General features: G+C 47.6%; 1 protein-coding gene across 1 annotated transcript in view; it reads right to left on the bottom strand.

Moving 5' to 3' along the window:
• Nucleotides 1–596: 596 nt before the first annotated feature.
• Nucleotides 597–13629, bottom strand: part of TMEM38A (transmembrane protein 38A) — a 23261-nt gene continuing 10228 nt past the window's right edge. Inside the window, exons 2-6 of the mRNA XM_024767266.1 lie at nucleotides 7676–7832; nucleotides 7233–7417; nucleotides 4867–4954; nucleotides 2967–3084; nucleotides 597–2187 (exon numbers count right to left, since the gene is read on the bottom strand). Of these exons, the coding sequence (XP_024623034.1) occupies nucleotides 1960–2187; nucleotides 2967–3084; nucleotides 4867–4954; nucleotides 7233–7417; nucleotides 7676–7832 (776 nt within the window). The 3' untranslated portion in view covers nucleotides 597–1959. The remainder of the gene's footprint in view (nucleotides 2188–2966; nucleotides 3085–4866; nucleotides 4955–7232; nucleotides 7418–7675; nucleotides 7833–13629) is intronic.

Raw genomic sequence — 13629 nt, 5'->3', positions numbered from 1 at the left:
CTTTACATTCCCACCTGCCATGTATGAGATTTCCAGTTGCTCCACATCCTCACCAGCACTTAGTATGGTCAGTCTCTTTACTCTTAGCTCTCCTAGTGGGTGTGAAGTGGTGTCTTCCCACTCATTTCCCCAATGGCTGTTTTCTTATTATTGAGTCTTGAGAATTCCTTACATATGCAGGATACAATCCCTTCATCAGATGTGTGATTTTCAAAGATTTTTCTCCCAGTCTGTGGCTTGACTTTCATTCTCTGAACAGGGTTTTGCACAGACTCTTAGCTGCAAATCCCAACCACTCCCATTAATCCTCCCACCTGTCTTTGAAGGGCAGTGATAATCATCCTCTTTTTCCCAAGAAGCAAACAGGCTTAGAGAAGGGGAAGCCCCATGACCTGTCAATGGCAGAGTGAGGATCAAACCCATTTCTGCTTAACTCCAAGCCCCGCAGACTTCACCCACTGCCTCTATCTCCCGCTGGTGATCCAGGGCTGCCATGAGCCTCATTCTCCTGGAAACCCCATGTGTCTCTAAGTTCACAGGACTCCCATTGTGACGCGAGGCCAAAAGAGCAAGAATGAATCAGACACGCATCAGGGTTCTTTCACAACAAATTTATTTGCTGACCCTTCAGGCTGAGCCTTGATGGACATGCAAAAGGAGGAATTTGGGGGCCCTACAGCCTCAGGACCCACCTAGTTCCCAGGCATCACCAGATCAAGGCACTTTCCCAATAGCTGGGCAACACCTGGAACCCCAACAATCCCACACCACTCTGACACAGCTGTAGGCTGATGCCCTGAGCATGCTCTGAGCATCCGTGTACAAAGGGCAGCCCCAAGCTGGCCTGGTCTGGGCCCCAACCCCATCTGAGACTGGCCATGCCCAACCCACCTACCCCTCTCAGATGTCCTGGTGACCTAGGCTGAGATGAAGATGGCCAGGAGGGACGCTCAGCTCCCATCCCCCTCACACACCCTGAATCAAGTTCCCAGCCTGTCTAGCAGCAGCACAAGGTTTGGCACATAGTAGGCATGTGTTTGTTGAATGACTCAGTGAGCGGCAATGAAGGATGACAGCATGAGGTCTCATGGAGCTTCCCAGGTCCAACAGTGAGTTCTTGGAGCCCCTGGACAGAGCCAGATCTTGGAACCCCTGACCAGCCAGCTGCATTTCTTTGGTTTAGGAACAACCTGAAGCCAAGGATCAGAACAAGCCTTCCCCACCCTCCATGCTCTCAAGTCTGGCTTAGACATGTCTCCTGAAGGCCTCCTTTGTGCCAAGTAACTTGTGGGGTTCTCCAGTCCACAAACACAAAAGATCTAAAATGCAAAGCCATTTTTACGCCCAATGAACATCCACCAAGGCCTCCCCTCCTAACTGCATTGTGCTTCTGAGCTTAGAAATCTGGTTCACGTCCAGCCTCACATCAGCCCCTGCATACAGAATGGGGTGAGGAGCCACTATATAGATGGGGTACGCAAGGCTCAGAGCAGGAGGCAACTTGCCCAGGGATGCCCAGGGGAAGTCGGCAAGAAGAGACGTGGAAATCACAGCAGCTACCTTACAGCAGACACTTAGTATAACGTCCGTCAAATGAATGAGCCTCAACATGGCTTGAAATTCTTTTGGAGTCAAGGTGTAATTTTAGAGAGGAAATAATAGAACCAAGAACATAACGGCCAGGGTTTCCGGCTGGAGCTGCTGCTGGGATTCTGTGAACTCCCCCCCACCAAAAGCTGTAACTCTATGGGGACCTGGCAGAAAGAGAAAGGGACACCCCCATTCCTACAAATGCCCTTCACCCCCATATCTCATTTAACCCCCGCATCAGCCCTGGAGGGGGGGCTAATGGCTCCAATTTGTAGATGGCGAAGTAGAGGCCTGGAGAGAGGAGAAATGAGCCCAGGTCCTGGGTCTGGGTCCTCTCCTTGGTGCCCTGAATACCCCCAGGGCTGCCCTCTAATCTGCCTTCTTGGTTTTTTTCTTCCTGGAGCCCTCACTCAGCTCCTCCTTGGACTTGGTGGGCAGGGCTGAGTGCGAGGGGCCGGGCCCAGTGCCGCCCTGGGATCCACCGTGGTTGTCATGGTGATGGTCGCTCCCCCAGGCCGACCCAAACAGCACAGGGCAGATGTAGCCTTCCAGAACATCAAAAGGGGAACTGTGGGAGTGAGTGGCCATCAGGAACACCTGAGGTTGTGTGGCAGAGGGACAGGAGAGGCGACAGAGCCAGAGGGAGAATGAGGCAGAAGCAAAGTGGGGGGTTGGGGGGGAAAAAGGGAGAAGGTCAGCCAGGTGAAGGGCAGAGGTAGCCCAGACCCAGCCTTCTGGCTGCATGCACCCCTAAGAAGGTGACCAAGTGTCCTGGGCTTTCTGGGAGGCGAGATTTTAGTGCTAAAAACCCAGGCACACCAAGACAGTTGGTCACCTTTTCCCCAGGAGTATCCCACACACACACCCGGGCTCAGAGAGGAGCTGTGTTTGGCTTGGAGTCGCTCACTCCCTTTCCCTATGCAATGGCCTGTGGTCCCTTCCAGGGGAGCCAGCAGCGAAGTCCCTCAGCTCCACGGGGAGGGAAGAGTGCATGGCCCCAGAAGACCTTTCCTGGGTAGGGGGTGACCCTAACTCAAGGCCTGAGGGTCAGACCAGCACCATTCCTGGTCCAGCCCGCTCTCCATGCCCGAGGCACAAGGCCCTGATACTCCAAACAGACTCCATACACTCCTGCCCCCATCTTGGCCTTTGCCCCTGCTGGGCCCTCTGCCTGGAAGACCTTGTTCTGCTCACCGCCATCCCCACCTGCTGGACACTAATCTTCTCATACCCTTCTCCCATGCATGAACCTACTGACAAGCTCCCCACCCCTTGACCTTAGGGCTGTCCTTTCCCCAGACACTCAAGGCCATGAGTCTAAGCTCCCTAACCTCAGCCTGGGAGGTTTGGGTCGGCGTCAGGACAGGAAGGCTTACCTTACAGGATACCATGAACATGGTGAAGATGAAGATGAGGCTGGCTTTGGACACTGGGAGCCAGCGGGTCTGCTGGAGGGTAAAGAGGATGGCTCCGTACAGGCTGGCCTTGGTGGGGCTGGAGGGGGTAGCTGTGGTTACTGGGAGGTTCTGCATGGCTCAGGCCTCTGTACCACTGTCCCAGGCCCCCTTCTCTGCCCACCCCTGCTGGTCCCAGCACCCGTCCCAGCACCCGTCCCAGCTTCTCCAGAGTGCATGGTGGGAAGGCGCCCATGTGACATGGATGATGGGGGATCTCCCTGTACAGTAAAGAGTTACCTTGGCCCCAAAAGAGGTCTCTCCTTTGCCCTGCTCCTGGAAGGTATCCATTAAGCCCTGGGAATGCCCTGCCTGATAGGAGAGTCTTTGTTTACCTGGGGATTTGGGGTCATACCAGATGGTAATGGTGTGATTTAGGGTGGGGTCTTGGGCCACATGGTATCAGCTGAACCTCTGGAGGGACTGGAGACTGAGGTCAGCCATGCAGGCAGTCAGCTATGTCTGTGTGACCAAGCCCCAGTAAAGCCCCTGAGCACCAGGGCTCAGGGGAGCACTACTGGTTGGCAGTCTTCAACGCATACAGTCACACATGGATGCTGGGAGAGACAGGTGCTGTCCACACAGTTCCACTGAGAGAGGACAGTTTGAAGCTTGCGCCTAGTCTCTCCCTGGACGCTGCCCCACATGTCACAAACCCGTGTCCCCTGCATCGGCAGGCGGACTCTCAACCACTGCGCCACCAGGGAGGCCCTACCTTTGCCAATTTTAATCTGTAATAAACTATAATCCTAAGTATAATGGCTTGGCCAAGTGCTATGGGTCCTTCTAGCAAATTGTCAAACCTGAGGGTGGTCTTGGGGACTTCTGAACAGTGCACCCCCCCAGAAGGTGGGATTACAACACACAGTTCTTAATTTTCCTTTTCTTCCTTGAAGAACAGGCTTCCGATATTTTGACTTGTTGCAGAAGACAGACCAGTGACTTCTGTTTCTGAAGTCTGTCGCTCACTGCACGTACTGAATGATAATTCGACCTGATATTTCCAAAGCATGCACCAGGAACCAGGGTCAGAGGGTTATGTGTGTGATGGAGCCTTCACACTCAGATGATGAGGCAGAAATAGAATCTGAGAGGGGAAGCCACTTGCCCTCTTAGTAGCAAGGGACACAACGGTCTGAGCCCCCATTTCCCTGTCCATGAACTGAGTGTGGGAACAAACCTCTCATGGGCATAAAGTGAGATAAAGTTATGTTTTCCAACATATGAAATGGAAGATAGTTTTCATTGGCATATGGGTGAGCCTTTTAATGTTGCCATATTTTAATGGCAACAGCTTTATTGTAGATTGGGAGAAAATTTAACTAGCTTGAACCTTTAGGTCTTTTAAAAATGTATTAGGCTAAATGCCCTGTGGGGTCCTGGGTTGAGTCCTGTATGTTGCCATCTGGCCCTGCCCAATGTTCCCCACTTAGCCCCAGCTACACTCCTCACCCACGCTCTGTGTTCTACATCCTGCATCCCTCACTTCCCACCCACAATCTGTACCCTGACCCTGCAGAACCAGGCAGAATCGTTGCTCTTTTCTGACTTGAGAGTTGGCAGAAGTGCTGGCCTCTGTCCAGAAGCTCCCTCTTTGCCAGAAAACTCTTATTCACTCTTCAAAACCCAAATCAAGTGTCTCATCACCCTGCAACGTTGCCTGCCCCTGCCCCCCAGGTAGTGTTAGGGCTCTACCTCCGGGGTCCCCCAGCCATGGTCTCTGGAAGCTTCTGAAAGGAGAATCAGGGGCTGAGACTTCCAAGTTACCAGGAGTATCCAACCCAGGGTCAGGCCCAGGGAATAGGGAGGATGGGATACTCACAAGGACATGTGCAGAATCTCGTTGGTCTCTGGCTTCCAGACCCCTCGGAGCAGCTGCTCAAAGTTGGACATGAGGGCGACACCAGAGCCTATGGGACAGGGTACTTCTAAACAAGCCCGCCACTGCCAGCTCCCTGTTCTTCTTGGCTGAATTCCCAAGGAAGCAGCTTCTCTGCTTCTGGAGTCTCCTCCAGAGGGATACTGAGCCTGGGGTGTATGATCATCAGTTGCAGGTGGGGGAACTGAGGCCCAGAGAGGGGACAGTCTTGCTGAGGTTCACACAGCACATTTGGAACAAAACCAGCACGAAGTAATCGAGGTCATATCCCACCTGCAAGGTATGTCTTGGACAAATCTGGGTTGTCTGCCCTGATGCTCCCAATCCAGGACCCTGAGCTGTGCATGAGGCTTCCAGAGGGCTCCCCACCCCCAGCCTCTCTTCTCTCTGGGTTCTGAGCTTTCAACCTTTTTCAAGCCACTTGCCCTCTGGAAGGCATGTCATACCCCTGGGGAATTTGCTCTGTAGTACAGGTTTCCTGGAGAGAGAATGAGACCCATGTCAAGATTTCTGGTTAAATTTCTAGAAGAATCTTCCCATTTACCCCAAATGTATTGGCTAAAGAGGCTTGGACGCCCACTCCAGGAGTGGTTGTGCTAACTGGGATGCCTGATATGCACCCCTGGACCAGGGGTTTGCATCTTGGATGACTTTGCCCCCAAGGAGGCATTTGGCAGTATCTGTAGACATTTTTGGTTGTCACAACTGGGGAGGGGGCTGCTACTGGCAACTAATGGGTTGAAGCTAGGGGTGCTCCTCAACACCCTATAATGCACAGGACAGCCCCCACCAAAGAGCATGATCCAGCCCTAAATGTCAGTGGTACTGAGGATACTCTGACTCAATGGATGATGATTCTAGACCCAGGCATTTTGGGGGTACCCACTTTGGTCAGCAGGAAGCAGGGATTCGGTGCCCAGTGGTGTTTAGCACCTGCTCAAGTCTTCTTTCCCTGCCTTCCTTTTACTCCTTGGTCCACCACTGCAACTGTTACTGTTGAATGATCTATTTCTCCTTTAACTTCCCTCTACTTTTGCTTTATGTATTTTGGTGCTCTGTTTTTAGGTGCATATATGTTTATAATGGTTATATCTTCTTAGTGGAGTGACCCAACATTATAAACTGTCCCTCTATATTTTTAGTAATATTTTTTTGTCTCAAAGTCTATCTTGGTCTACCTCTTAGCATAAATGGAGGAGGATAAAAAGGAGGGCTCCAAAGCTGTTAGGAACGTGGATGTTGAATTCAGAGGACTTGGAGTCAAATCCAGCTGTGTCCCCATAGCCGTGTGACCTTGGGCATGTCATTTCATTTCCCTCCTCTGTAAAAAGAGATGATGTTAGCCTTCTCCTAAAGGAGAGTCTTAAGGATCAAATGAGAGAAGATGCACAAAGGCCTCAACTCAAAACTTGCCCTGGGTCAGGGATCTTAACCTGGAGTCTATGAACCCAGACAGGAAACAGAATTACATCTTCATTTTCACATCCCTCGCTGAAATCCAGCCTTTCCTTCCATCATGAAGGGAGGCAGTTACCTCAGCAGGATTTGCAAGTCTGTGATTCTGTCACCAACAGAATTCACGGATGTTTTTCTTTTCACATTCCCATTGTTGCAGATGGTGGTTTCAAAATATCATTTGTGCTCAACACCACTTCAGAAGTCTGGGAGTTATTAGGAGCCACTGTAAGGTCTGCTATTTAATCAGCAGTAAAGATGGATAAAGCTACTACAGCATATTTTTTTAAAATTTATAACTACTTTAAAATAATAGGCTTCCTTTATTCTCCTATATATTTTACTTTATGCATTTAAAAAACAGAAAAGTGTCTGTAGGCTTTACCGGGCTGATAAAAGGGCTGTAGTCCACAAAGTGTAAGAACCTCTGTAGTTACAGGGGTATGATTTCCTCTCTAGGAGGCATTTGGCAATGTCTAGAGACAATTCAGGCTGTCGCACTGGTAGGTGCTACAGGCATCTAGTGGGTGGAGGCCAGGGACGCTGCTCAACATCCTACGATACACTCCACCACAGAGAATGGTCCAGCCCCAAACGTCAGTAGGGCCACAGTTGAGAAATCCTGCTCTAGAGACATCAGCTGTCATTGCTTCGTTGTCCTATTTACCTTTGATAGTTAAATTTCTGGAAGAATCTTCTCATTTACCCTAAAGGTGTCTACTGATGAGGAGGCCGTCCTGACATCACTTAGCCCAGAGCAATGGCTGTGCCAGCTGGGGTGCCCGATATGTCCCACTGAACAGGGGTTCTCAACTGGGGTGCTTTTCCATTGTTCTCATCATGGTCCTGTTTACCTTTGACCCAGCCAGTGGCGATCATGACGAACCACCCGTGGTGGTAGTGGTGATGTGCGTGATGGATGCCCACGGCAATCTTGCGGACTCTCACCACCTCCTTCATGGCCACGAAGATGAGTTTCACCGGCAGGAAGCAGACACACTTGTAAAAGAGGTCCAAGGGGCAGAAGAAAATCAAGTACCTTTGGAGAGAGAATGCCAAGCCTCAGGGGGAGACAGACCCTGGGGCCCCTCGGAGATGAGGTTGTGTCCAGACCCTCGCTCTCACTTGCCGGGCTTAGGACAGCTGGGCAGTGGAAAGTGGTGGGTCAGGACCACTGTGGAGGTTGTGCTGGTGGGTTCTAGTTCCTCCAACCTCCCGCCTCCCCAATCCCAGGTGGCAGGGTCACCCTGCCCACCTGCTCTGCTCTCCCACATCCCACCAGACCAGTGATTCTTACCAGACTGCTGAGGCCAGCAGGATGCTGGAGTTGTTGCTGAAGTAGTCGACCAGGGGCTCCCCGAGGAGCAGATCAGCCAGGATGTAACTCCCGAAGCAATGTAGCATGGCACACAGCCAGGATGCCATGGGGTGGCGCCGGGACAGCTCGACGGCTCCTGAGGGGCATGGGGCATCCCCCACCATCACCAGGGCATCTGGAACATGCTTCACCCTTTATGCCCTCTGTTCAGCCCATCCTAATTCAGTTGCCTTCAGAGAGTGCCCACCCAATGCCTTGCAGTTTGCCCATTTCAGAGGAAGAACCAAGGCTCAGAGAGGGTGCACACATGACTGAGGTCACACAGAGAGAAGACAGAACTAGGCTGGGGCTCTTTCCTCCAAGCTCAGAGAGGTGGCAATAACAATAACACCAGCTCATTAGCAAGCATTCCCAGGTCTCAGACACTGGGTTTAGCATTTATAGGAAGGACATTAAATCTTCATTGATGACTGCAGCCAAGTGATCACTCTTATTATCCCCATGAGGAGACTGAAGCTTGAAGAGACAGGACAACATGCAGTTGGGGAAAGCTTTGACGCAGCTACTCCTGCCTTGGGCTGATGCCAAGATCCCTATAAGCTTATACCTGTACTTTTGGTCTCTCCTTATTTAAAAAATTCTTGTGTGCGTGGTAAAATATACATAAAATGTACCACTCTAACCATTTTAAATGTACAGTTTAGTGGCATTAAGCACATTCATGTTATTGTACAACCATCCCCATCATCCATCTCCATAGCTTTTCACCTTGCAAAACTGAAACTCTGTCCCCATTAAACACTAACTCAGACTTCCCTGGTGGCGCAGTGGTTAAGAATCCGCCTGCCAATGCAGGGGACACAGGTTCAAGCCCCAGTCTGGGAAGATCCCACATGCCATGGAACAAATAAGCCCGTGCGCCACAACTACTGAGCCTGCGCTCTAGAGCCCGTGCGCCACAACTACTGAAGCCCGTGCACCTAGAGCCGGTGCTCAGCAACAAGGGAAGCCACCGCAGTGAGAAGCCCGTGCACTGAAACGAAGAGTAGTCCCCGCTCGCTGCAACTAGAGGTAGCCCACGTGCAGCAACGAAGACCCAACGCAGCCAAAAAAACCACTAACTATCCATTCCTCCTTCATTCCAGTCCCTGACGCCTACCACTCTACCTTCTGTCTCTATGAACTTGACTACTTTATAGACCTCATGTAAGTGGAATCATACAGTATTTGTTGTTTTATGACTGTATTCTTTCACTTAGCATAATGTCCTCAAAGTTCATCCATGTCATAAGATGTGTCAGAATTTTCTCCTTCTTAAGGCTGAATAATATTCCATTGGATGGATCTACCACATTCTACATATCCATTCATCCATCAATGGACATCTGGGTTGCTTACACCTTTTGGTTATTGAGAATAGTGCTGCTAAGAACATGAACACACAAATATCTGTACGAGTTCCTGCTTTCAATTCTTTTGGGTATATTCCAGATGTGGAATTGCTGGATCAAATGTTAATTCCATTTTTAATTTTTTGAGAAACTTCCATACTGTTTTCCACAGCAACTGCCCCATTTTACATTCCCATCAGTAATGCACAAGTGTTCCAACCTTCCCACCTCCTCAGCAATACTTGTTGTTTTCTGTTTTTTAGGAATAGCTATGCTGATGGGTATGAGGTGATATCTCATTGTGGTTCTGATTTGCATTTCCCTAGTGATCAGTGATATTCAGTACTTTTTCATGTGCTTATTGGTCATTCCTATATCTTCTTTGGGGAAATGTCTATTCAAGTCTTTTGTGTATTTTTTTAAAAATTGGGTTGTCCTTCTGTTGTTAAGTTGTGCTCTTATGGAGAATGTTCATTTGCTGAGTAAAGAGCTTTGATTGGCCCCAGACAGGAAGGCACAGAAGAAGTTTGAAAGGTGGAGCTGAAGAGCTCCGGAGCCCTATCTTGCTGGGGGAGAGCCATCAGTGCAGAGGGAAGCCACCAGGTATTGGAACCGAAGGGGACAGTGCAGGGCATGCCCACATGTGAGGAACGGTGTAGAAAGAGCAATGAGCAAAGCTGGAAAATGGAGTCCTTGAAGGCAGAATTATACTAACAGGGTGAGGAGGGAGAGAGGGCATCCCATGCTAGCAGCATGGAAGGAACAAAGACACAAGCAAAAATGGCCAAGCACAGATGCCACTTCCTCCAGGAAGGCTTCCTTGCTTTACTGAGCCAGTCACTCCCGACTCTGGGCTCCCACCACTCTGTGGACTCCACCCCATTTTTGGTCTTTGTACTTTATTCAATTTTTCACATAGAAAAACAGGAGGTAGATTAGTTGTTGCTTAGGGCTGGAGGGGATGGGGGAGATGGGAGGGTAAAAGCTAGAGGATCCAGCTTGGAGGAGATAGTTGCACAATTCTGTGAATATACTAAAAACCAGTGAATGGGATGATTTAAATGGGTGAATTGGGTGGTATATGAATTACATCTCCATAAAGCTGTTGAAAAAATAAAAGGATAACAAAGAAAAAAAAGTAACAGTTCACAGTTTCTGCAACTGAGGATAAACATTCATAAATGATACTAAATTGAGTCTTCTTATAAACCCAAGGCAAGAAAATGCAAAAGACTGGACTAACTTAGCGAACAGAAATAGGGACCCCACACCTAAGGAAGATAGCTCAGTGCATCGGTTTCCAACTTGGCTGTACATCCGTTACCTGGGGATTTTACAAACACCTGATGCCTGCTTCCCATCCCAGAGGGTCTCGGTTTGTCGGTGTGGGATGTGGCTGGGCTTGTGGATTTTTTAATGCTCCTAGGTGATTCCTTTGTGCAACAAAGTTAAGCACCACAGAGATAGGGGAATGAACTGGCCCATGTCCTGACATCCTGCAGCCTTGATAACTCAAGACCTCCATGGTCTGAGAGGATGGGCTCCCAAGAGCAATGGTTTTCAAACTGTGTTCCTGGGAACCGTGAGGGTTTGCAGGGGCAGAGGAGAAACCAAGCAAGTATGTCCTGGGTCTTCCTCCCCTGTTTCAACCAGAGCACAACTTCGTTTACTGCTTCACCTCAGAGTTCGGCATAAGATTTTGTTTGAAAAGGAGAAGCTGGTATTCACACAGGCGTGCATGCAAATATTCATAGCAGCTTTATTTGTAAACAACCCAAATGGCTTCAATGGGTGAATGGATAAACAAACCATGGTACATCTGTACCATGGAATACTACTCAGTAATGAAAAAGGAACAAACCAGGGATACACAAAACAACCCAGACAGATCTCAACGGTGTGACGCTCAGCGAAAACTGCCAATCTCAGAAGGTTACATACTGCATACGATTCCATTTATATAACATTCTCCAAGTGACAAAACCATAGTGATGAGTGGCAGCGAGCAGATCAGTGGTTACCAGGGGTTAGGGTTCAAAGGAAGATCTAACTATAGAGGGGCATCACAGGGGAGTTTCTTTGGAGTGTCAGAACCATTCTGTAATCCTGATCGTGGTGGTGGTTACTCCAATCTACACATGTGACAAAATTTCAAAGGACTATATTTTTTAAAGTGCATGTAAAAACAGCTGAATAAAGTCTGTAGTTGGTGTTAATGGTATTATTCTGACGCCAGTTTTCATGTTTAAATAATGAGCTACCATTAGGTAAGATGTTGTCATTGGGGGAAGCTGGGTGAAGGGGACTTGAAAACTCTTTTCTCCATTTTTGCAACTTCTGGGGCTCCCCTGGTGGTCCAGTGGTTAGGACTCAGCACTTTCACTGCCAGAGGTTCAATTCCTGGTTGGGGAATTAAGATCCTGCAAGCTGTGGCATGGCCACAGGAAAAAAAAAAGAAAGAACCCATTTTTGCAATTTCTTATGAGTCTTAGACTCTTTCAAGATAAACTGTATTTTAAGATCCCAAATTAAAATGAAGGCAGGGGGTCTAGTTCTTTAAAAACACGTTTACAAAAAACACTAGAGGTACAGGATTAATGTCTATTAGTCAAATACACTTTATACTACACACTTAAGTCTTTTGTATCTTTTTTTAAAAACATCTTTATTAGAGTATAATTGCTTTACAATGGTGTGTCAGTTTCTGCTTTATAACAAAGTGAATCAGTTATACATATACATATGTCCCCATATCTCTTCCCTCTTGCATCTCCCTCCCTCCCACCCTCCCTATCCCACCCCTCTAGGTGGTCACGAAGCACGAGCTGATCTCCCTGTGCTATGCGGCTGCTTCCCACTAGCTATCTATTTTACATTTGGTAGTGTGTCTGTGTCCATGCCACTCTCTCACTTTGTCCCAGCTTACCCTTCCCCCTCCCCATATCTTCAAGTCCATTCTCTAGTAGATCTGCATCTTAAGACAATAGTAGCATAAAGATAGAACCTAACTATCTCAAAAGATTCAAAAGGAAGAAATGGACAAAGTCTTTTGAATCTTTTGAGATAGTTAGGTTCTATCTTTATGCTACTATTGTCCTAATCTTCTACAGCCACAACCCTGAGTTGGAACCTGGGTGCCTCCTGGTGTGACAACTTATTTCATCATCTTGATTCCTTCCCTCCCCCACTAGTTTCATCTTCCAGAGAATGAATTTAGAATTAAGTCATAAGACAGAGCTACTTAGCTCTCACAGCCAGAGCTGGTACCAATGACTCTATTTTTTATTTTTTAAGTTTTATTTTAAATTTTATTTTATTGAAATATAGTTGATTTACCATATTGTTTTAATTTCTGCTATACAGCAAAGTGATTCAGTTATACATATATAAACATTATTTTTTATATTCTTTCCCATTATGGCTTATCACAGGATATTGAATATACTTCCCTGTGCTATATATGCTATACAGTAGGACCTTGCTGTTTATCATCCTATATATAACAGTTTGTGTCTGTTAATACCAAACTCCCACACCTTGTTTGTCCATTCTATATGTAATAGTTTGCATCTGCTAATCCCAAACTCTCAGTCCATCCCTCCCCTGACTCCACCCCCCCCCCGCCAACCACAAGTCTGTTCTCTACATCTGTCTTTTTCTGTTTTGTAGATAAGTTCATTTGTGTCATATTTTAGATTCTACATATAAGTGATATCATATGGTATTTGTCTTTCTCATTCTGACGTACTTCGCTTAGTATGATAATCTCTAGGTCCATCCCTGTTGCTGAAAATGGCATTATTTCATTCTTTTTTATGGCCAAGTAGTATTCCCCAGTGCCTCTCTTTAATAAACAATTTACTTAATCCAATGAAAACTCTACTCAGTGTGGATGTGAGATGACATGCTTACAATATGTAATCTATTAGTCAAAAGGCTAATCAAAAGAAATAATTAGTTCAGGTTTTGGGAGTTTGGGGGGAAAGTTTCTCTTTGTTTCTAGAGATTGGACGCCTTTTGTCTCTAAATTGTCAAATCTGAACGCTTGGCCTCTTTATGCTGTGTACTAAGTGTGAAGCTACTGACATAAATACCTGTATATACTATTGATACACTCAACAAGTTGACTTGATCTTGATCCTTTGGTGAGTACAGGGACCTTATCAGTCTTATCTGCTGCTGAACCACCCCCTTCCCCTGACCCCGTGTGCTTGGTACTGTGCCTGATACATGGTAGTTACTCAATAAATAATTGTTAGTGAAAGAACTGTCCACACGGAGGTTACATTCTAGCAAACGTGGACTGAACACTCCTAGGCACTGAGGTTGTGTTGGGCACTTTTGGTTACATTATAACAACAACTTCCCCTGCTCCCTTTATTTATTGAGTTACTTCTCTTTTTTTAAATTGAGTTACTATTGTGTCCCAGGCAACCACATACCTTCACACCATCCTCAAGGCTTCAGCGTCAGAGCCCAGGCTTTCAACCACAGGTAATGTAGGGATCAATATCCCTGCCTATAGTGAGTTATAGGAGGGAC

The sequence above is a fragment of the Neophocaena asiaeorientalis genome, unplaced genomic scaffold (assembly GCF_003031525.2).
Source record: "Neophocaena asiaeorientalis asiaeorientalis breed wild unplaced genomic scaffold, Neophocaena_asiaeorientalis_V1.1 scaffold87, whole genome shotgun sequence".
NCBI classification, from domain to species: domain Eukaryota; kingdom Metazoa; phylum Chordata; class Mammalia; order Artiodactyla; family Phocoenidae; genus Neophocaena; species Neophocaena asiaeorientalis.
This window is presented reverse-complemented; position numbering and strand designations above follow the sequence as displayed.